The sequence below is a fragment of the Indicator indicator genome, chromosome 3 (genome assembly GCF_027791375.1).
Source record: "Indicator indicator isolate 239-I01 chromosome 3, UM_Iind_1.1, whole genome shotgun sequence".
Taxonomy (NCBI): Eukaryota; Metazoa; Chordata; class Aves; order Piciformes; family Indicatoridae; genus Indicator; species Indicator indicator.
Genome location: NC_072012.1, coordinates 35016818 through 35041817, shown reverse-complemented (window position 1 = coordinate 35041817; position 25000 = coordinate 35016818). Strand labels below are relative to the sequence as shown.

The following is a 25000-nucleotide window of genomic DNA, read 5'->3' as shown; positions in this document are numbered from 1 at the left end:
ATGTTAGTTCAGGAAACTAACAAGTAAATCACTGTATTCTGTGGTTTGAGCCCCTTTACCCCCAACTTCATTTAATTTTTCTTTTTAAAACTCTTGTCTTCTGAGCTGAAAAAACAACCCATTAGCTCAGTGAGTCAGCCAGAATGCTTGGTTTTTTTAAACTTTTTAAAATCGTTTATTTTCAGAAGCCCAACATTAGTGAAAAACATACCTACCAGCTTAGGCTATGGAGCAGCTCTTAATGCAAGCTTGCAGGTAAAAAATGCTAAATTATTGTTTCTTTACACAGACTAATAATGTTCTTATTTGTAACATATTCAATTTCCCTTTATATTTTGGTATGCAGTTACCTACATTTGTGCTTATATGGACTGGAAGGTAATTCCGAATAGTTGGGTTTATCATCCAAGTTGTATTACCTAGTACAGCAAGAAGTACTGGTTCTTATTCACTGTACTTTTGATGTGAAGAAGCAAGAAGGACACCCTGTGGCAAAATCTGGAACATCCAGTTTTGCTGCAAATGTTAGATTGATAGAAGCTTTTGCAAATGCATGTGGATATGCATTAATATTTATCCAAGCTGTCATAAATGATTTCACATCATAGTGTTGGGGAACATGGTGCTCATGGCAAAAACTTTAAAGTTTAATTATAATATATAATTTTTATGCAGAAGAGGCAAATGTCAGGACTTTTTTTATTTTGAGTTAAGTTCTGGTCATTTTTTAAAGTATAGCAGCTGCCTGCATTATAAAAGAGTCATCCATTGTGTGGCAGGGCATAGGGGTTAAGTGTAATTCCAAGTCAAAAAATGATGTAAAACTAGAAAGAGCTATGAATATCAGAACATAGTTAATAATGAAAAATAATGAAACCTATGTAAGAGAAATAGTAAACCAGAAATAGAGATGCTGCTATATTCAGAATATGAAAATAATTGGAAAATGAACAAAATCCTTCTGACCGTCTCCACAGTTACCAAAAATGAGCTGCTTTGTGTGTGCACGCTCCTGTGTGTGTGAACGCTTAGAAATTATATGTATCTGTATGGACTAATAATTTTGGTTTTATTCTTCATTTTACTAGGCTGCACTGGCAGAGAGTAGTTTACCATTGCTTAGTAACCCAGGACTGATAAATAACGCATCCAGTGGCTTACTGCAGGCAGTCCATGAAGATCTCAATGGTTCGCTGGATCACATTGACAGTAATGGAAATAGCAGTCCAGGCTGCTCTCCTCAGCCTCACATGTAAGTGCAGTTAGCATCCTTTCAAGAAAAAAAAAAATCCTTAGTTTAAGGCACAATATTACTCAAAAGTGCTTTGAAAGACGGTAAGTGAAACATCTGGAACTGTGTGTTTGAACCTAAACATTTACATTTAAAAATTTAAATAGATGAGTCTCCATTTACTTTGTAGTAAGATTAGTGCTGGTCTCTGTGGTCATTTTCACAGCCTAGTTTATAAAGTATAGTCAGAATGTTCACGTTGGAATTAGTTGTAATTTTAACTATGAGTCTCTAAACCATTTATGAACTGTTGTGGAGATATTGCCCATTTATATAAACCGTAAAATGCAAAGTTTAACTGTTGCCCACAGTTTACATAGAAGCCAGTAAAGTGTAACTTTTTGCCTGTCGTATAAATCAGTGTAATTACATATTCAAGTTTAATTACTGGTGCGTCTGTATTGGCAAGGTTTATATGTTATATTTTATGCAAGACTACGATTCCTATTAATATTTAGCAGCTAACTATATCATTAATTACTCTAAAATCTTTCCCTTACCATCTTTTTAATGGAGCTGAGAGAGTGGAAGTATTAAAAATTGATGTATTGTGGATTTCAGAAATGTGTCTGAAGCTTTAGAAATGCCTGGCCTTAATCAGCGGTGTCAAACGTGGCAGTTCCTTGTTTACTAAATAGCAAACTATGTATCTTGGAGGTATTGTTTCCCAGGTTATTTATATAATAATTAACAGTGTGATATCTAAGTAGACTTAGATTTAAGTTTACTGTAGGATGATTTTTAATGTGTATGTACAATTATGGTCTCTTTTTTTTTTTTTCTGTGTTTAAAACAGCTGATCTGATTTGCCTTGTTTCATTCCTTTTTCTCTTTCACATTTTTAATGTTAATTTTAATTTCTAGGGTGGGATATTTAGTGGTAACTGTAATTGAAATCAAGCTCCCTTTTTACTTCTGCTCTAGTGTGTGGAGAATCCATTTTCATCTGACATTTTTTAGGGGGAATATTTTGCAGAGTTTCTCTTCTTTTTTTTGGCAGGTTAATATGTCAGTGATCACACAGAAATGTTTATTGTCATGCGTTTAATTGTTTTATTGCACATTTATTCTACTTGCCTTTGAAAATAATACACTCTGAACATTCATGTATTTTATCAGGTTCCAAACCATTACTTTTTCAAAATGGAAAAATTTGTCTTTTGGAAGTGTCTTTAGCTGTATTAAATAATACAAAAGAAGTAATAAAACTTGAAGTAGAAAGAACATGAATATATGCTCTTGAGAGTAACACTACTCTAAAACAAGTAAAGTGAGCAATCAGACAAAAGTTTTTATATCCCATGCTTTATGCTATCAACCATGCAGAGGGTAGCTTGAGGCCTTTTACTTTTAGCCGTTCTCCTGAGTATGCTAATGCTCTCTTCCTGTATAAAATGCCAAGACAATAAAACTTTAAAGAGCAAACAAGAGTTAGATCATGTGTGTTAAAAACAGCTACTTTACAGAAAAGAATGACACTTGCTATTAAAGTTGTTTTGTAAGTATTTGGCAGATCTGTTTACATATTCTATGTACTGTCTGCCATTCTGCTGGATAAACTGAGATATCTGTGCATATGATTATGTAGATATGGCTACATTTATATCTGTGTTTATAGCTAAAATACTGCTTATTGTAGCAGTTCTTGTCTGTAAAAAAAGGCAAATAACTTGAGTTACATCCAAACTCAAGATTCAGCCTTCCTCTCTCATTTCTATGATATGTCATTTGTCAAAACAGGCAGTTTTGGGACAGCATTCTCCTCAAAACTTGCGTCCCATAGCATAGACAGGTGGACTTTCCTGGATTAAAAACTGACTGGACAGCCGGGCCCAAAGAGCTGTGACAAGTGGAGTTAAATCCAGCTGGCAGCCAGTCACAAGCAGTGTTCCCCAGGGCTCAGTATTGGGGCCAGTGCTGTTTAATATTTTTATTAATGATTTGGATGAGGGGATTGAGGGCACCATCAGCAAGGTTGCAGATGACACTAAATTGAGCAGGAATGTTGATCTGCTCGAGGGTAGGAAGGCACTGCAGAGACATCTGGACAGGTTAAATCAATGGGCTGAGGTCAGCAGAATGAGGTTTAACAGGGCTGGGTCCTGCACTTTGGTCACAACCAAACACTACAGGCTTGGAGCAGAGTGTCTTGAGAGCAGCCCAGTGGAAAAGGATATGGGGGTGTTGGTGGACAGCCAGCTGAACATGAGCCAGCAGTATGCCCAAGAAGGCCAAGATCATCCTGGGCTCTATCAAGAACAATGTGTCCAGCAGGAATAGGGAAATGATTGTGCCCCTGTGCTCAGTGCTGGTGAGGCCTGGCTTGAGTACTGTGTTCAGTTCTGGGTGCCACAGTATAGGAAACACACTGAGGTCCTGGAGCATGTCCAGAGAAGAGCAACGAGGCTGGTGAAGGGTTTGGAGGGCATGTCATACAAAGAAACAGCTGAGGGAGCTGGGGTGGTTTAATCTAGAGCAGAGGAGGCTAAGGGGAGATCTTACTGCTCTCTAGAACTACCAGAAAGCAGGTTGTAGTGAGGCCGGTGGTGGTCTCTTCTCCCGAATAACTAGCAATAGGACAAGAGGAAATGGGTCTAAGCTGTGCCAGGGGAGTTTAGATTGAACATTAGGAAAAATGTCTTTAATGAGAGAGTGCTGAGACATTGTAACAGGTGACCCAGGGAGGTGGTGAAATCACCATCCTGGAGGTGTTCAGGAAGCATTGTGGCACTTAGGATATGGTATAATGGTCATAGTAGTTGGGTTAGGGTTGGACTCAATTAATCTCAAATGTCTTTTCCAACCTTAATGACTCTATGAATCTTTTGAAACTTATGACTACATGTTGCTCAGTTCTTGATAGATTGAAGAAGCAGATTGGAAAAACACAGATACTACTAGAGAAAGAAGTTATGCTCATTTATTCCATGCACCGAATTTGGTGCAAGAATACTGGGCTTCTGTGAGACCGCAAACTGTGAACCAAAATACACAGGCTGTGACTGGATACCTGCTAACTCATGAAATTTTTTGCATTTGCCTTTCTGAGGGAGCCAAAAATATGAAAAAGGGAATGAATGCAATCTGCAAGTCAGGGAAGGAAGAGGCTTGTGCAGGAATCAGAAAACAAAGGAAGAAGAAAGGCCTCTTGCCTCTGTGACCACATCAGGGCCCTTTGTTAAAGTACATTACTTAAGAAAATGAGAAAAGAACATAGGGAAAGCATGACAGAAGTAAAATAATTAAGGAATATAGCAAATAATGACCAGAATTTTTTAATTTTACATTACCTACACAGATTACATAACCACATAGAGGAACGTAGTGAAAAATAGTTAACTCACTTGAAAAAAAATGTATTTTACAGCCGCAAGCGTCAACTTACATGTAGCTTCCTGAGAAGGTTCACCCAGGAAGTCTGAGTGCTCCTCCCCCAGAGAAGTGTACTTGGGTGACTTACTGCAGTCATCTATAATGTTGGTGGCTTTGTTAATCTCCAAGTAGATTAAACCTCCACCTCCTGATTCCCAGGAAAGTGTACTATCCACAACACCAGGAATCCGCTGAGCAATTATGTTGCCTGCCATCTCAAAGCTGGCATGCAGCCAGGAGCAATGGACCATGATATTACAGAAAGAGGAAAGGGGTTTCATGTAATTTAGAGACCAGAACATTCAGTTCAGAAGGAGCAGAGTTTGGATTCTAGACAAAGCTTCCAGGGAGAGACATTTGTTTGGTATTAGAGTATCAGCAGAAAATGCAAAAAGAGTCCCAGTGTCAAAGCCAAACATCTCAGTTAGGCATTTGGCTGCTAGAATTGTGATGAATATTATTTGATTGGAAAAATACATAATAGCAGAACTTTCTTATTTTGGAATGTTTTTTGTGGGTTTTTGGGTTTTTTTGCTTTTGTTTTAAATGTAAATGTATCCTTTTAGAAACATAATGAAAAATGTGTGTGTGTATTTCTGTGCTTTGAGCATAAGGTCATTATCAGAGAAATTGGTTTCTCCTATTGTAATACCTTAGCTACTCAGAAAGTGGGGAAATTCATCCAGTCTTTGGATTTGTATCTGACACTTCATGTCTCATTTTCAAAAGAGTAGTAAGAGCAGTTAGTCATCAACTTATCCATCTGTGGACAGTTATCTAACATAGGTGGGTGAATCAGCTGACTTAAAAAATAGTCTCTATTTATCGACTAGAGAAAGACAGTAGGTATATAATTTCAAGTAAATGTATAACATTTAAATACTTGTTAAATGCACTGAATCCCAGCCAGTGTATGCAGGGAAATGGCACTTTGAAAACTTTACAGTTTTTGCATTGGCTAGTGATATATAACCTGTTCCATTTCTTACACTTCTTAAACACTTTAAAAATACTGCAGTAACTACCAGGTGATCCATATAACCATAGTTTGATAGTTGGGATACCTCCTGTGTTAATGTAAATAATCTGAAATTTTAGGCTGCATGCCTAGCAGTTTCCATTCCCAGTCTGATGGAAGATGGCAATTTCCTAATCCAGTGTGCAGCATATCACTAGTGGGATCTCAAATCCCAGGTTTACCTTTTGCATTTCAGCAGCATTAAATCCAAGTTCTGTCTTTGACTGATCTTCAAATCTGATGACATGTTTGACATGGGCAGTAAGTGCACCCTTGATGTCAATCTTCACTGAGAAAATATGCTACTTATTTGAGTACATACGTTCTTTTTAAAATTCCAGTTTCCTCATTTGCCAACAATCAATGTCTGTCAACAATAATCTTTTCTTTTAAATCAATACTTAAGACTGTTCCTTTACTTTTTGAACATGAGCCACTTCTTAAAAATTACTCTAGGTTTTAGCTGATAATCAGAGGTAGGACTAGGTGCTTCTAGTCTTGCATAACAATTGTACATGTATTTATTTGGGAGCTCCACAGTATACACCTTTGGGGTATAAAAGCAGACTTCTGAAGTAAAGCTAGAAACCACAAGTATGCAAAAAAGTGCAATTAAAGCAGCATGGTTGTGGGAAACTTGGGAAAAACTTTCATCACCTCCAATGAAACAGCAGCACTGTTTAGGACATAGAACAGTACTTAGGGACAATAATGGCAATAATCATGCATTACTGATAGCACAGCTTTCTAACCTAGCCAGTATATTGCTGAAGAGTTTTAGAGGGATTTGAAAGTCAGTTCCCTCAGAGCCAGTAAATTTAGATTCTTAAATGAACAATGGGGTCATAATGAAATCAACTTTATGCTATTACTTTTCCTGTCTCTTTTCTGTGTTCAGGTGTTTTCACTCTCACAGATGGAATATCAGGGGTGGGAATTAAGTTCAACTGGTTTTCTGGTGCTTGTCTATGCTTTTGTACTAGACTGATCACATGTGATTATTGCAACTGGCACAGACAAGGGTTAGACACACTTAGTGTATCTCTTGTCTGCATGTTCATATTTTGGCAAATGCATTGCACAAAATCCCACTTCACTGCATAAACTTGGAAGAAAAAGGTAGAATTTTAACCTGCAAAGCTGTTCATAGCAGTTGAGGAAACAGAAAGAAGCTGATTATCAGAAAAGTCAGAAAATTATAGACTGAAAAAATGTAGTCTTGCCATAGAAAACAACAGGGTGATTATGCCATTCTGTTAAAACTCACTGCAGCTCATTTAGTAAAGAGTGGGACAAGTTGGCAAAGGAGATGGGGAAAGCATATATCCTACTGGTGAGATTCTGTGGAAGGGCGCTGTCTTCTTCCTGGCTCATGCTGAGGACAATACAATTAATCTGTTCACAGGATCACAGGATGTTAGGGGTTGGAAGGGACCTCTGGAAATCTTCAAGTCCAACCTCTCTGCCAGAGGAGGACTGTATAATCTAGTGCAGGTTGCACAGGAACACATCCAGATGGGTGTTGAAAGTCTCCAGAGAAGGAGACTCCACAACCTCTTTGGGGATCCTGTTCCAGTGCTCCATGACCCTTGTAGTAAAGTTCCTCATGTTGAGGTGGAACTTCCTGTGTCGTAGTTTACATCCATTGCCCTTTGTCCTACCACAGAGCACATGTGAGAAGAGGCTGTCCCTTCCTTCTTGACACCCAGCCCTCATATATTTATATACATTTATTAGATTCCCTCTCAGTCTTCTCTTCTCCAGACTAAAAAGCCCCAGGTCTCTCAGCCTCTCCTCATAAGGCACGTGCTCCAGTCCCTTAATCATCCTTGTAGCCCTCTGTTGGACTTTCTTGGGTAGATCCCTGTCCCTCTTGAACTGGGGACCCCAGAACTGGATGCAATATTCCAGGTGCAGCCTCACCAGGGCACAGTAGAGGGGGAGGAGAACCTTCTTCAATCTGCTGGACATATCCTTCTTAATGCAACCCAGGATACTGCGGTGCTGTTCTCCATAAAACAGGAATAGTTTGAAGCCAGATGTCAAGACATACGTATATCTAAAAACCGTAATGTTAGGTTATTGTAAGAAAGAATAACTTCCATCCAAATGAACAGAAGAGTCAATCTGAGATGAATTAGAAAAATTAGTTTATGCAGTGTAATCCTTCATCTTCAATTCTGTCTTTAAAAATGGTGAGTTCCAACCATCTGTGGTTTCAGTCACCTTTTTCATTGTATTCTGCTGTTGTTCCCAACCTTACTCCATTACCTTTCCCACTCTTACCTTGGCTGGATCATTTCTCTCCGCAGTTCTATCTGCATAATCAGCAAACTTGTTGTGATTTCCCCCCCACCCCCCAGACGTTTTTATCTTTAAATTTTATTCCCAGAGGCAAATATGATTATTCTGCTCTAAGATCATTTACTTTTGAGGTGCTTCAGTTTGAAAGCTTTCCATTGTCAGGTCGTTCCCATATCTGATTATTCCAGTCCCCCACTGTTAAGCTTTCACACCACTTACAGTAGGTTACCTATCATTCCAGTTTTAATCCCTTTCATTCCCTTGTTTCTTTAACTTCATAATGTTCCAATCCCCTGTCTTCCAATCTTTTTTTTTTTTTTTGTTATCATTGTTACCATGCATTGTCCCATTTCATGATCTCTTTGCATTTACCTTGGAGGCTTATTCTGTTCTAGGAGACTGCTATGATCCAAGTCTCTTGTTCATTGTGTAAGACTTAGCATACTGTATAAGAAAATAAACTCTTGAAACACATCAATTAACAGGGATGTAACAAGCATTGTTAAATAGGTGAGAAGCATGTAATTGAGCAGACGAGTGTGGTAGCAGTTGCAATTTTTCTGGCTATCCTTGTTCTTCAAAAATGTCTCACCGGATCACATGATATTTTAATGCTTGTATAATTTAATTTCACACATTTTTATTCATAAATCTAACAAAAGAAAGATAATAGGGAAAGAGGCTTTCTGACAACAATTGATTTTTATTTTTATATGAAAAGAGGAACAGCTAGGAAACAGAATCTTAAAGGTTATAGCTTTTGTCCAACCATATTCCCTTTGAGAGGCTCTATTGTGAGCCTACAGAGTGAAATAATTTTGACTTTGCATAGTACTGCAAAGCATCTGAAAATGAAAAGCAAGTCAAGGAATCCAATACTTGATCATACTATTTTCTTACAATCTACTTTTTCTTTCTTTCTTTGCTGGTTGTATGGATCATGTAACAGTAAACTTGAGTTATAACTGTGCCTCCCTACTTTCATACACAGCCACTCACATGCGGGTGGGCACTAATGGAAATATAAGCAATTATGTTTTTATTAATAATATTTTTCATTGTTCCAATTGACAGAACTTTTCACTTGGACATTTTCCTAAATGTTTGCATTCTCTCTCTCTCTCTTTTTTTGATTTTATTTTCCATTATTTCACTTTTCAGTCTATTTGTCCTCTACATTTTGCCTTTCTTCATCAATTTTCTTATCTCTCAAGAATGATATTACAGTCCTTTATCCTTTCCTTTTTAGCTTCTTAAATGTTACATGTTTCACTTTGGATTAGAAGTTGCTATGTCTTCTTTACATTATTCCAGCTTCAATTGTTGCACTTCTACAGTACATTCCCAATGCTCTTGACAAAAAGATCACTCCAGAGATATAGTGCCTTCAGCTGAAAAGTGTCATATCCCCATAGCATGGCTTGTAGAAGATGGTGGGCTCCTGTGGGGTTTCACAGAATCTTTTTGGAGGATGTCTTACTGAAAACTTTGTGGTACTGCTGTCACGAATTCTCAGTGTATGAACATGATATTTATACTATTCAAATCTGTGTAAGAAAAGGCAGCATCTTAAATATTGTTGCAGATATTAAAAATGTGGAAGCTGTGCATCTGAATCTCTCTGCATTGTGATTGTGTAGCTCTTAAATTCAGTTCGTAGGAAATCCTGTCTTTGTATAACACAAAAGCTGAGATGATAATGTGGTTAACAGTGCACTAACAGGTACTAATTTTACCAACTTTTGATGATTGCTTTTGGATTTTTAGTAAATGTAATATTATAAGCCACCTTTTTTAAAGTGGACTCTCTAGTTTTTGTTGTAAGTGCACATGTCCAAAATGTGTCTCTACATCTACATATTGTGTAAAGAAAAAAAAAATCGTATACAATTGGTAATGTTTATACCAATAGTTCAAATTGTGATCCATAAATTCAAGCAAAAATTCATTGAAACACATTAGGAAACTTTATGCTGAGGTAGTGTTATTATTTGACTGTTATTTAGCCTTCAGAATTTGTACAAAACTTCAGGCATTTTATGTATTTTATAACTAAAATATTCTTTTTTTTAAGAGTTTATAGAAAGACTTCGTATCAGTGTGAGACCCTGTGTGTAGGTCACATTAAAGTAGTCAAATCTCAAGATGGATAAAGATGTGATTATACCTGGTAATATCTATATAGAAAAGCAGTGTTCACAATCTTCCAGCAAAGCAGAGTAGGGAAAAAGGTGCTATTGGCATCTAACAGAAGTCTGTGATTTAGAACACTGCTGGAAATGCTTATGTGTGATAAGACCCTGAGGGTAATCTCTGTTAGGGTTATAACTGCAGGTATTCTGGTGGGTTTATCCAACTAAACAACAATATTAAATGTGCATGTTAAATGAGGATGAACAAATCCAGTCATCTTCCTCCTTTATGTAGATTTACCAAGATAATTTGTTCCACTGTACCAGTTAATAGAGGTTTAATGGTGTTGCGAAGACTTTGTATGATCATGTCCTCTCACTAACCCTTTTCAAAGACTCCCATAAGCTTCCAATTGAGAAGCTTACATAGTCTTTCTTACTCTTCCTCCATTTGTTTCTCAAATGTGTCCCAGAGATCACACATTATGAACTTTGGAATTTTGGTAGATGAAACAGGCTCACTGTGATACTGCAGACTTTCCATTCTCCTTAACTTTTTAGGTGCTATTGCATAAAACTACTCACTTCAGATTTATTTTCATGTGCAGATGTTAATGGTTTTTTGAAGTAGTTCAGAGGCAGAGGTATATAGTGTGTTTCTTCTTTCTCTCTGTTCTTATGGGGGAAACAATACATTTTAGCTAAAATCAGGTAAGCTGTTGTGGTTTAGTTTTAGTGTGGTGTTAAAGGGTGAGCTAGGGGCCCTGTTGTGATAGGTGTTGTAGAAAGGAAAAGCAAAAAGTATTCTTGCCCCAAACTCTTGCAGTCTTTAGGTAGGAATCATTACGGTTTTTGGAAAACACCTTCAGATCCAGTTTGAGTGGAAGCTGTGTATCATTTACACTGCCATTTCCGTGTAGAATAGCATCAGACTTTTTTTAGAGAAGTGTCTGACACAATGCCATTTGAAATTAGACTGCACTCTAGGTACATTAAACCAAGAAGTAAACCATGATTGGCAGCAGCAAAATACCATGAGAAGAGCACCCATCAAGAAGTGTTCTGTTACTATACATGCTCTTTTATTTGTGGCATCATGGAAGAAATAATTATACTTTTGTATCCATATGGAGTTGCTGGAATTACCATTTAAACCATTTTTTTATTTTGTAGCAATATACTTCCAGATCCAGTAACAAACAATGTATTGTACTGTGGGTATTTCATCAGACTGAGATATACTGCCCTATATACCAGAAGTCTGCATTAAGCACAGGCCAAAGTATGTGGTGAAGAGGCAGGGTATATTAACCTAGTCTCTGTGATTTGTCAGATACCTCATAATCAGCTCAGTCTGCAGGCAGACTGTAGTTGTGTTTTCTCACAGAGGCCATGAAGATAAAATACATTTTTCAGGCATGTTGCTCTTCATATCTAGATCTTAAATCTGTAATAGCATATAAATAGGAGACATGATTAATATTCATGTTGTTAGCAATTTGATGGAATGTTCTGAGAAAAGAATAAGTTTGAAGTTTTACATGTAGTGATTCTTAAGAGTAGACATTGCAGCAGGTCACTAACTGAATGTGCACTGATAAATGTGTATGGTCGTAAAAACCATGGAATTCTGTAGGTAAAAGTAAGCTCTGTCCTCCACCTAGTTCTGATGGGCCTTTTCTGAGGAAGCAGTAAAGTACTAGGTTTCCTGAGAAGAGAAGAACTGGGTAAGGAAATCATGAAGGTCTTCAGAGGGCTGTGCAGAGAAGATGGGAATGAACTTGTCCTTGTCTGTTTGCAACAGAAGAATAAGCAATTGTTTAGAATTTCAGCAAGAAGAGTAAGAAAAGCAGAAAAAGTGAGCTGAAAAAAATAAAACCTTTCTGACTGTCAAATAATTAAGTGCTTATGCGTGTACCAGTATACATATCACAGCACAGAGAGACTGTGGAACCATGGTACTGGAGGCTACTAAGGACATATTCAAAGTGAACATAAGTGATTTAGGTATAAATAATCCGAGACTGTATGATCTCTTGAAATCTTTTCCAACCCAGTTTCTTTGATTCTTTTGACAAATCTTGAAAACTGTAAGTTTTTTTATGTATACCATGTCTTACTAGATGCTAGCTGCATTTTCTGAGTCCATTTATTTTTGAACAGCTGTCTTGGCTAAATATCTCTAAGTACTCTTATTTTTAAGACTTAATGAAACTTAAATTTAACAGAAAAATATGTACTGAACATAAGATTCAGTTAATGTGAGAAATGCCATCTAGGGCAGTGCAGTCTTACATAGGTCAGTGTGACCCATTTGTTCCTCCTGAGTGTAACGTGACATGGTTATTTGTTAAATGTTTGTTAAATGCTGCCATCAACTATTCAGCAAAAACCAGCAAAGGAATGACCATTCTTCAGGCTTGTTCTAGCAGACAAAGCTAGTCATCACTTCAAGTCCTAGCTCTTAAACACTGAAAAAATAAAATATAGATGCTCCAAGGAACATAGCACATGAAAAGGAAATACTTTGGTAGCATCCTGCTGAAAATTTGAAACATACTCATTGTCAATACACAATTTCAGTGAAGACTGTTCCATAAGAAAAAAATGTCCAGTACCTAGGTGTAAGTGTAATACCATTCAGTCCTTTGCTGACTGTGGACAAAAGTTGATAATTAGCTTATAAAATCTCACCAAAAAATGTGCTGTAAACATTAGTAAAAGGATGTTAGTGTCAGCCTGTTTGTCCCAGACTATCTGATGAGCTATACATTTTCCAAGATAGCAAAGTTTTATTAGCATAAAAGTTTTCAACAGAAATAGAAAAACAAGTTTATATAGCCTCTATTTATATTAAGATGTACATAAACCATGTATAGTACAGTCCAAATTTTCCCTCAGCTTTTCCTGGATCTGAATAGCTTTCCAGATTTGACATAAAGAACAACTACCTGCCCTAGCCCACAAAAGTTGCCGCTAAGCTTCCATGTACCTGGCACAATTTTTAAAACTTGCCAAACACTGCAGAACATGACAGAGCCATAGCCTCTTTTGTTAAACTTTGTTGTTTTGAGGCTTGCTTATTTTGGTTCCTCAACAACCCTCAATATAGTCAGATGATCAAATCTCTAGTCTTTTATCATTTTCCTTTGAATTTTTACCTTAAAAATTTCTGTGCTCTTTCTCCCTAATCCTTTTCTTTGTTTAGCATGTTAACTTGTGACGTTTGAACTAGATGCACTTCACAGTTTGAAAGACTTTAGAGTCTTGTGCCCTAAGCTAATTCTAGTCAAGTTTCTACTTTTTTATGGTTCTATCACAGGAAAAATACATTTATTTAGACACCAAAGGTAGCAAGCCAGTGTGAAGGATGGGAATTTTAGTAGAAGTCACTAGAATCAGAAAATCTGTTAATATGATTTCCCAGTCAGAATTTCATTCCTAAAAACTTTGATCCTGTAAGAAGGGCTAATTGTGCAGGAGTTTTGAGCCTCATCTGATATTGGGAAAAAAAAACCAAATAATACATTGCTAATACATTGTATTTCAAGCAAGATCCTTTATCTACAGTTCAAAGATTTTATCTGATTATTTTTGTAGTAAGAACTGCTAACATTTGTAGCCCCTAATATGTCAATTCAGGTAGGGTAACCCTATTTATTATCTTGTTTTTTTCTTGCAAATTTAAAATAAATAACCCAAAAAGCCCCCTAAAATGTGAAGACTCATTTTTAATCAATAATATATTGTTGTTGTTAAAGGAAAATGAAATTCTCATGCAGGTGTCGACAAATATGCCAATTTCTTATTTGTATCATGCTCATTCTGTACAAAGCTAAAAAAAGAGGATATGTTTGATTGTTGACTTTTTTGTTTGCTTTCAGATTTTATTTCAGCTTGGACTCATTACTACAAAGCTGAAATTCTTAGAAAGTGGGTTTTTTGCATGTTTTCCTTTTTTTCTGAGTTGCTAGAACACCCATTTTTAAACTTTGCTTGGAACAGAAGTAGCAAGTTTTAGCATTTAAAGTGATAAAATGATTGTAAATCTGCTGTATTAAATTGAGTGACCCTTAAGTATATATAAGGTGAAGGTGAACCTTTGTTTCTTTTCTACATTTTCCTTACTTTCAGATTTCTAATATATGACTTTTGCTCATACCTCCAAGCCACTATTCCTCTTGTGTTGACTTCAAAGGCAGCTAAATCAAATCAATTCAAATTATTACTGTAATTTTTAATGTGTCCTCTTAGAAAGTTGTTTGCTGTGCCATAGGTCACTTCTGTTGTTCTTTTGTGTTGTATGTTGTTTTCCAGATGAGAGAATAACAACTAAAAGGTAGTGAAATACATTGAATATAGGAGTTGACATGAGGGACTACTATAAATACTTAAACATATTTTATGTTATTGTCACCATCATTTTTCTGTCCTAGTTAGTCTAACATAGTGGGGTTAGATTTCTTAAGCAGAGGCACTGTTGAAGGATTCACAATAATGTATTTACCAAGTGGTTACAGTAGATAGGTGTATATGGATAGTTTATTTATTTGTCAGCAGTAAATCCATGCCACTCATTGTATACTGTGTTATTTTTTTCACAGTAAACTTTGTATAAAACTGATCTATGTATACTGTGTTGTTAGCACTATTCGTAGCTTTTTCTTGGGTGTTCATAATTCTATTCAAAACAGAAATTAAATGCCTACATTCTTAGAGAATTCTCACTTTTAACCTACCTCCCTATTGTGAAATGCTATTTTGTTCTTCCTTCATCTAACTAGTTTTAATATTGGCAAATCCTTCAGTCTGATCTTAGTATGAGTTACATTTTTGAAGTTTCTTACAGAGATTTGTTACTCCATGTCATTTGTTTAGTAGAAAAATACATGGTTCACTATTTGTATCACCTTTTGTTATTCCTCCTTCTCCCCAAGCATTCTGTCAGATAACATAGCATGTTTCATTTATATCTTCTGCTGTTAATAAACTTCACAAGTGAAAATCATGGCCCTAATGAAGTCAATGGAAATTTTGCCACTGACTTAAATGAGATCTGGATTTCATCCCAGGATCCCATTTGTTGGCATGTCTTTGGCTTTCTCTCATTTCTTATTCTGCCTTCAGTCACTCTTAATCATTCCTAATCTCCATTTGATATTTCTTGTGACTGCTTACAGCTTCATTTCTCAATTTCAGTTCATTGATTTTTTTTTTCCAAACAAAACAAGGAGTTCTCCCAGATCAGAAATCTTTGTATTAGATCTTTGAAAATGTGTTCAATGTTAGTACTCTACAACATTAGCAAAATTGCTGATGTTGAAATCTGAAACATTTTTATCTGTGCAAATAAAGGCAAGAGAATACTTTTGCAGTCATAGCAGTATTAATTGGGAATTCCCTGTTAACTGTTACAAGTTTCTAAATGATTTTTTAAAAAAAAGGTTTTGGTGTTTTCTTTTGCTTTTAGGTTAGGATTTATGTAATTTTTGCTGTCTCTATTTCCCTAAAATTGAAAAGATAGAAAATAAATCATCCTTTCAGATTTGGGGTATTAAGCTCCCTTCTTAATTCTATACCTCCTTTTTAGATACCAAATATAGCTTGTGGCATTTCTTCTCTTGAAGATAGCAGCTCATGTTCACTTGGTTCAGATTTTCAGATAACGAGTATCTTCCTGCTGTCCCCCTCCCCTCTGATACCACAGCCACTCAGAGTGGCTTTCCTCTACCACTTTCCTGTTAGATCAATTAATAATTGTTCTTACCTTTTACTTTGGCCTTCCATTTGTAATACCTTTATATTATCTGATTTTTCCTGGGATATAAGAATATGCTGGGACATCTTTATCAATGTCCTGGATGATGGATCTCTTTTCTATCAGGTTCGCAGATGGCAGCAAATTAGGGGAACAATCAATATGCATGAGGGTAGGATAGCCATTCAGAAGACCTATATGGGCTGAAGGACTAAGCTTAGAGGAACTTTATGAAATTCCATGCACTGCACTGAGGAGGGAAGATCACCTTGCAGTGGTGCATGGTAGAATGACCTGGAAGCTGAGAAAATAAACAGTGTCCTGGGCTTTATAAAGCACAGCAGAGGTGCAAGAGACTGAGAAAAATTATTATCCCCTTCTTCTAAGCACTCATTAGACCACACCTGGAATACTGCCTCCAGTTTTGGCACCTTGAATATAAAAAAAATACAACAGTAAACTGGAGTGAGTTCAGCAAAAGACCACTAGGATGGTCAGAAGCAGATGCAGTTGCCCTGTGAGGAGAGACTGAGGAAGCTGAGCTGGATCAGCCTGGAGAAGAGGCGGCTTTGAGGGAACCTGACCCTCATCACCTAAAGGGGATTAGCAAGAAGATGGAGCCAGGCTCCTCAATTTAGTGGTAGTTGGAGAGGCAGTGGACATAAGTTAAAATGTCTGAATCCTTGGAACTTTTCAAGACAACCTTGAGCAACCTGCTCTGACCTTGTAGCTCTGCTTTCTTTGAACAGGAGGTTGACCTGAAGTATCTTGTGATCCTAGAGAAAGGTAAAACAATAAGAGAGCGAGCACAGGCAACCAAGCCCAAGGGGAAAGATGCTCTGGATTTTGTTCTGCAGATACCAGCAAAGTCATATCAGGTGCTCACTGAAGAGACGGATCTTACATAAATAACAAATGAGTTTACACCTTTTTAAAGTAACACTAAAGAAAAGTTATGTTTGCAAGACCAATTTTGTGCAGTTGATAATGAATGGGGTTTGTGATAGATTTTTTTTTTTTTTTTTTATTTCCCCCCCTGCCCAGAGGGACTCACCTACCTTTAATCTTTAAGTAATTGAAGGGAAGGCAAGGGAAGAACATAGCTTCTTATGCAGTGACAAATAAAATTTTATCAACCCCTATTATAAATAGAAAAGCAAGTATCTAGTCTTGGAGGTTGTAAAAGCAATAATAGACTTTTACAAACTCATTCTTACTTGCTGCTGCACCTTACTTTTATGTGCCAGAGGCACTTTGTGACCATTGATCATTAATTCCATCTTACACTGTCTCCTCAAGTGCTGAACTAAAGACAGAGAACTTCAGTGGCCTAATTAATTATTCCAGTGTACTCATCTCCTGACAGTCTGCAGCAGTGTCTGCCAGGTAGGTCTGTTGCCTCTGCTTTCTATTACCATGTCAATGCCAATCCCAACTCTATCACAGAGACTTGAAATCCTTGGCAATGGATAGGGTGATAAGTATGATAATGTGTATATTTTGAAGATATTTTTTGTGCTTTAGCTTTGCATTTGAGGGAAGAAAAGGTTGCTACATCCCTTTTTATTCTCATTATGGTTTTTGGAGGACACTGGGAAGAAGGGTATAGTCTGAACGTGGCAGGTTGACAAAGCACATCCACGTTGCTTCCACCAGGATGTTGTAGCTTCACTCTCTCCTTAGTGAAATGAGGTAGTGTAGCCTAAGCTGCATGACAAGGATATGTGACAATAGGACCTTCCTCCCTTTCTTGCTTGAAGGTAGAGATTTGCATATAGGCATTATTTTATCTAGAAATAATTGCACTTCTTCAGCATTTCAGTGTATGTGATAGACATGGAGAAAGTGATTCCTGATACTCAAGGAAAAATGGTAATAGATTCTGTGACAGTTGTACCATAACTGAATTTGTATTTAATTACTCACCTAATGCTCTTTTTTCCTTTTCTCAATATTTGGATTAGTATCTCCCTAAATGGCTGCACGTATCCACATCAATAAACAGTTCACTTCTACTTAAGAAAAAATAATAAACTTTTTATAATAGCATGAAATTGTAAAGAGGCAAAGTAATAGAATTAGATACCTTGAAAATACTGTAGCATTTGAGGATTTGTCTCTGTTTGCCTACCAAAGCATAAATATAAAAACTCTAGATCTGAAACAGTGGATTGGAAAGGAGAGCTTTTCTTTTTAATCTGCTACAGAATATCCTACAGATCTAGGGCTGTGCTGGCAAGACAAGATGCAGCTCTTCCTGAGAAAATGCTAGTCCAGATCTACTAGAAATAAAAATGAGAGGGAAAAGAAAACACCAAATAAACAGATCACTTACTGCATCTGTAATATAGCGATTATCATTTTAGCAAATAATATTTGGTGAAAAATGTTTTGGTAGAAAAGCATAATGAAGGTCACAGCTTTAAAAGTACTAGGTCAATCAGAATTAAAAAAATGTAAATAATATGTGTTTCAATAGCTTAAAGTAGAAAAATATTTTATATGATCTTGGATGTTAAATAGATGTTGGCATGAAAAAGCCAAGATGCTTCAGATAAAGATTAATAATATCCTTCAAATAGTAAAATTCAGAAATGTACAGAAAGAGTTAGTTTGGCCACAGTGTTCTTTCTGCTTCAGTACCTTACCTTAGACACAAAAAATTGACAAAAATATGTTGACTTAGACAAAAATTTGCAGACTTCTAGTTTGAAGAATTTTGTATCTGAGGATCTTTTTTTAATATCCCAAAATATACATGATATAGTCTATGTAGCTGAATTGAAATGCACTTGTAGTTTGAGGTGTCCTCAGAATGAAAGAATTGAGTGTGGGTAATAAGTAAAAATGTAAACTAAAATTGAAGGTGTCTAACATTAAAAGTTGCAGTGGAAAGGTAGAGTTCTATAAAAGATAGTGCTACACAAATATAACATGTTTGGGTTTGGGTTTTTGCATATTACTGAAGCACAATCAATGTAATGGAAGTAGAGCTAGTGGAGAAATAGTGCACATGGAAGAATATCTGCAGACTAACCAACTGGTTTTGAAGATGTGTTGCTTAAAACTGTGTACAGAATTGTGTGAAAGAACGAGTCAAAGTCTGCTTCTTTTGGTTTGGGAAATGGTTAAAGCCGTTTGGGTGCTACTTTTAATTACTCATTTATTTTAACTTTTACAAATCTTTATTACTTTCGCAGGCAAACAAAATCTTAAAAGAAATAATCCAACATAGGTTGTCATGCCATATATGGCTTAGAAATTGTTCAATCCCAAATATTCCCTTGGGAAAACTTTCTTCAGCAAACTTCCAGAAAATTCGTCATGTTTATACACTTGTACATGAAGTCACTAGGAAAGCTGGTGAGTCAATAGTATCAAAATTAAAGTCTCATAGAAAATAAGTCTGGAAGGGACTTCAAGACATGATGTAATTTATTGCCCTTTGTGCCACTGAATACCAAAGTAAAAAGCTCCTCAGTGTTACTAGGTGCCTAAGTCACCATAGCAATACAAAATACTTTCAGCTGCAACCCAATAAAAAAAATCACCCTTTTGTTATTTTAGACTGATTATTACAACTCCTGCATGGAATAAAAATGCACTAAAATATCTTAATAAATTACATAACTTGCTGCAAACTATACACTTTGCTACAAAGCTCACAGTAAGCACATTGACTTAGGCAGCAGAACACCAAGCTCTTCTCTCTCAACATTTACTAACTCTTTAAAAGAAAGCTAAGAGCACTCTTTTCAGGACCAGCCATTACATTGCCTTAATTGTCTGAGACTGCATCTCTCTGTTGTGACATCCCACAGCACTTTCCCTTAAATGATTTTAGCAGAACATTTATTTAGATATGGATATGGACAACAATGTTTAGAGGACCCAGAACTAAACTGGAATTTGTTCCATGGGGAATTTTGGAGTGGTTGTAGTAGTTCACCAGCAGCTTTCAGAATTAAACACTGAACACTGCATTTTTATTTCTTTTTTACATGTACATATGAGAAATTAACTAGTGGTTTTTTTCCTGCCATAGAATTTGATGAAAGAAATACAGAGAAACTTAAATTGTTAAATCTCTTGTTTGGAAGAAGGAAAGGGTCTTTGTAACTCAGGCATTGCCTGACTCGGTAGTTTTTCCAATGAAAAGTTGTATTTTCTGTTCACAGCCTGGAATGAGCACCATTTTTTACTAAACAAATTCAAACCTTGTGTATTGTAATTATTTATATTTTATTGTCCTGTGTTCTCACTGCTTTTTTTGCTGGATTTGGTGTTGCCTCACATTAAAGCTGATATGACGTGAAACCTCTGTAGAAAACACACTATCCATAATTGAGAATACTATATCAAGTATATTTTCTCCTTGTAGACACCAGCTCAACTCAATTTAATTAAGAAATCATGTACTTGGTTATAGGATCTGGTTGTTTTCTTGTCAGCAACAGCATACATTCTAATGTTTAAAAGTTGAATGTAACACTTGTTTTGTTGCCATTGCTGAGATTCTAGCAGGGTTTTAGTAGCTGTTATACTAAACAAGTTTTCCCAAGGCAGAATCAGGCTTATCTTGTGCAAAACTCATCTCTAAATATTTGGAAGTTACTTTATCCATTCCTTTCTAGTATATATTTATCTCTCAGCTGCCTGTCATGTTATCTTCCTTTTTCCTTTGAAGCCTCGAGACTCTTCTCCAGCAGCCTACAAACAGTCTTCATGAGGCCTCTGTAATTGTCCAGCAACTGTTACCTGTCTCCTATCACCTGGCAGTCATTCCAGTTGAATATAATAAATGATAATGTCTTTAAGGACACAGTATACATTTGAGACCATGAGAGAACATGTAGTTGTCATTTGCCAGTTGAAGGAGTGGGAGAAAAATCTCCATGTAAAGCATGTGGAAGAGTGAACGTTTAAGGCAGTCACAGACAGAGGAACTTCATGTTCTGTGTTCCGTGTGCAAGGGAGAAGGCAGCTCTGCAAGTTATTAGGATGCTTTTATATTACAGAGGTCTCTCATGAGGAGTTTCATTTTGAAAGTGCTGGGGTAAAAGGAAGATTGTATTTTTAAATAGGAGATCCACCGATTGTAAAGAAGTGTTCCATGGACATGACTGTCAACATTTGTTTGTACTTTACCAAAAAGTTATGTGAAATAGTTTAGCATTGCCATATTTTATTTTTGCTGCTGCTGCAGGCATGTTCTCATCTCCTGTTTATTATACTGCATTGTTAGTTCTGAGCTCAGGTAGAGCTGTAGTTTGCTAGCACTTGTTCAATAGCAGACAAATGTTTTGATGAGCACATTTAGACATGATGTGGTAACAATACTTGCTAAGAGATGACTTCATCGTTCCTTTATTTTACCAAACAGCAGTGACTGAACTCAGTTCTCACTGATATGTGCCTAACCTCTTTGTAAAGGCACCCTAAGGATGGGAACTCCAAAGCTCCCCAGGCAACCTTACCTAGTGCTTCACTGTCTGTGCTAATTTTTAACTCCAGCTTTTGACCTGTTGATCTTTCTGTAACCTAAGACAGCCTTCTTTCAGCTTTTCTTCATATAAGAGGTTTTTCTAAACCTCTACCTGTATTTTTTCAAAGTTGCCACATGCTTGAAATCTCATCATCTCTACCAGTGTCCTTGCGTTAGCTCGTACTTTCTTGACAACTGTGAAATTAATCATACTTTCTATTCTGTCTTCTATGTAATTAATAAGAACTACTGACTAGTTCTGAACCCAGGATGGGTGCTTCAAGTAACCCTACTAATCTTTGTTAAAATACAGATTCCAACTATGTAGTAGGTAAGTTTTGATCAGAAGTCAGAAATCACTGAGCTATTTATGACCTGTTAGGCTTTATTTGATTAGCATGGTTATTAATAAAAACACATGGCATATATAAATATTTCTTTAGAATTTATTTAAATACTCAGCATTTCACATGGTAATCAGTCCTTAGTATACTCCTTTCATTGTATAATGAAATAGTAGTGTAGAATTTTGCACATACATACACATGTACACATACATGTTTTCCTATTAGTTATATGTGAATACCAATCTGAATATTTTGCTTTCTATGTACAATAAATATCTTTGAATATATCATACTGAAAGTCTTCAAGATAAGAATATGCTCAGCAATTTAAAAGATGGATGCTCAAATCTTGGTTTGCTCATGGAAAAGAAAAAAGGTTTGGTTTTGATATATATTTAGTATAGTTGCTTCCTCCTCAGAACATACATAAAAAACTATAAATGAAAACTCTTTTCCATCTTTAACCAGCATACCTCAACTTTGCCTTTCAACCTTTGATTTCAAAAAACAAACTCTAGAGTTGAGAGAAATTTTAGTTTCAAAATCCTATGTGTTATTCTTTGTGCTTACACATCCAGAAAGAGGTGCTTGTGTGACAGTGTTTCCTATGAGCTGTTTCCTATGAGCCCTTCTTTTCTTTTCTTTTTTTTTTTTCATGGACAACTGAACTACTTGATTTACTGTTGATGCAGAAGAAAGTGTAGTTGACAAAAATGAAAGCTTTGTATCCTGATTAGTTTTCTGAGCTATTCATTCTTCCAGAGATTTGTCATCAAAACAATCTTTGAACTGTCTGTGAAAAAAAAGGTCTTTAATACTAAAAAATTACAGCTTAAAAGGAATTAGTATCTTAATGTGTAGTGCATGTTTAATGGATATTTCTTGTTATCCTCTCTGTGTGTACAGTGGCTGCACTCCAATTACAGAAAAGTAATAGAAACATCCTGCATGCTGCCCTTAAAGGGGGTGAACTTGACTTGTAAAAGGGAAAAGTTTTGTAGTAAGAATTTTTAGGCATGGAAAGAAAAGTAATGAACCATAGAATGGTTTGGGATGGAAGGGACCTTTATAGATCATCTAGTTCCAACTGCCCTGCCATGGACAAGAATATGCTTCATTAGATCAGGTTGCTGAAAGCCCTGTCCAACCTGGCATCAAACATTTCCAATGATGAGGCATCCACAATTTCTCTGGGCAACCACTTTCTGTGTCTCACCACTCTCTTTGTAAAAAGATTTCTTCTTTAGTTTCAATCTAAACCTGTCCTCTTCAAGTTTAAAAATGTTGCCCCTTGTGCCACTAGAGGCCTTGGTTAAAAAGGCATTCGTTTTTCTTACAAGCCTCCTTTAAATATTGAAAGGCCACAATAAGGTCACCCTGGAGTCTTCTTTTCTGCAGGCTGAACACCATCAACTCTCTCAGCCTTTCTTCACAGGAGAGGTGTTCCAGCACTCTGACTATTTCTGTGGCCCTTCTCTGGATCCACTCTAACAGGTCTATATCTGTCTTGTACATCCTCAGGGCTGGATGCAATACTCCATGTAGAACCTCCCAAGACCAGGGGAAAGAATCACCTCCCTCAGCCTACTAGCCATGCTTCTTTTTATGGAGCCCAGAACACAACTGGCTTTCTGTGTGGCATGTATTACACTGATGGCTCACATCCAATTTTTCATCAACCAGTACTCCTGAGTCCTCCTCCAAAGGGCTTCTCTCAATCTCTTCAGTACCCTAGTCTCTATGGATATTGAAGGTTGCCTTGACCCAGGTGCAGGATCTCATGCTTGAGCTTATTGAACTTCATGAGGTTCATGTGGACCCACTCCTCAAGCCTGTCAAAGTTTCCTTGGATGGCCTCCCTTCTCTCCATCAAGTAACTGCACCACTTACCATGGTGTTGTCTGCAAAATTGCTGAGGGTGTACTTAGTCCTGCTGGCTATGTCACTGATTAAGATATTAAACTGTCCTGGTCCCAGTATGAACTTGTGAGGGAGACTGTAAATGAAGGAATATGCTAGGTATACTGGTGCTCAAAATGAAATTTCCTGGGAGTAACACAGGGGACAGACTATTGCAGCTTCTAGAAGTGGCATTATATCATGATTAAACACATTGAAGACTTCCATCAAAAACATAGTCACTTACAATTCTGAAGAAAATATCTGAAATTTGAAGCTTAAATGGAATTCACCAATATTTGAAAAAAGATACTAATTAAAAAACCCAACCTTGTCAGAGGTCCCTTAAATCTCAAAGCAGGCAATTATATGTGTTACCTTAAGAAAGGATTAATAACTTTTCTCCCCCATTCCAAGGACACTGTTTCCATGAGTTTTGGTGCTAAAAGTAATTTCTAAATGACCCCACATTCCTTTGTAATGCATGTCCCAAACAAATAATAACAAGTATAGTTAAATTTAGATGGAGACTGTAGCATCTTGGTGCCTCAGGATCCTAACAGCTGTATTCAAATTCAGCAAAGTCTACACTGAGGTAGATGACCTCAGCTCACCCTGGGGTGCTCCAAACCTCATGTGTCTGCTAGAAACATCACAGCAGTGAAATGTAAGAGATTAGGCTCAATTTTAATTTTGAATCTCTATGACCAGCTTAACTTTGCAAGGAGAACCAGGCACTATGTGTAGTTCTTTATTATTTTATCAATTACAGTGCAGGGCCTTATTGAATACTAACCCAGACCATAATCCAGTAATCTTTGGATAGTAATCATTGTATTCTAGCTATAAAGAAGTCATGTGCTGTAGCTGACTGCTAAATATTTGCATAGTATATTTTGTATACCCTATTTGTGAGGCAATACTTGTACAGTGAGACTAGTCATGATTTTGCCTTATTTAATTTCCTAAATTAGGAGTTTTCACTGCATTTATATCTACTTCCACCAAAAGAGTTGGCTTTTGTATTTCATAAATGCAATAATTTTTTTTTCTGTTTATTCTTCTAGCAGTGAAAATTAAAGCTATTCTACTCTAATTCAAGGTAAATTGTATATATTTATGCAAGGATATAGAAACAATATGGGAATAAAAGTACTAATAAGGTATTGATTAAAATAGAGGGGTTTAGCTGAAATTTAAAGATAGTTGATCCTTACTTTGCCTGCCTAAGTAAAAATCAAATGCTCTTAGCACATCCAAATTCAGAATTTAATCCAGATGGATTAATTCATTTTTCCCTTGTTAACCCATGCATCTGTGAGTGTGTATACACAGATGTTCTTACAAAACTTCAGAATATTGTCATAGTAACCTTTACAGAATTCCTTACCAAG

At 36.5% G+C, this 25000-nt stretch overlaps 1 protein-coding gene across 4 annotated transcripts in view; it reads left to right on the top strand.

The window, feature by feature from the left end:
* The window catches only part of FOXP2 (forkhead box P2), a 189434-nt gene that overhangs the window by 160669 nt on the left and 3765 nt on the right, over positions 1–25000 (top strand). For all 4 annotated transcript variants that reach the window (XM_054399335.1, XM_054399333.1, XM_054399332.1 and 1 more), the window contains 2 exons: positions 186–255; positions 1089–1252. In XM_054399335.1, the coding sequence (XP_054255310.1) occupies positions 186–255; positions 1089–1252 (234 nt within the window). The remainder of the gene's footprint in view (positions 1–185; positions 256–1088; positions 1253–25000) is intronic.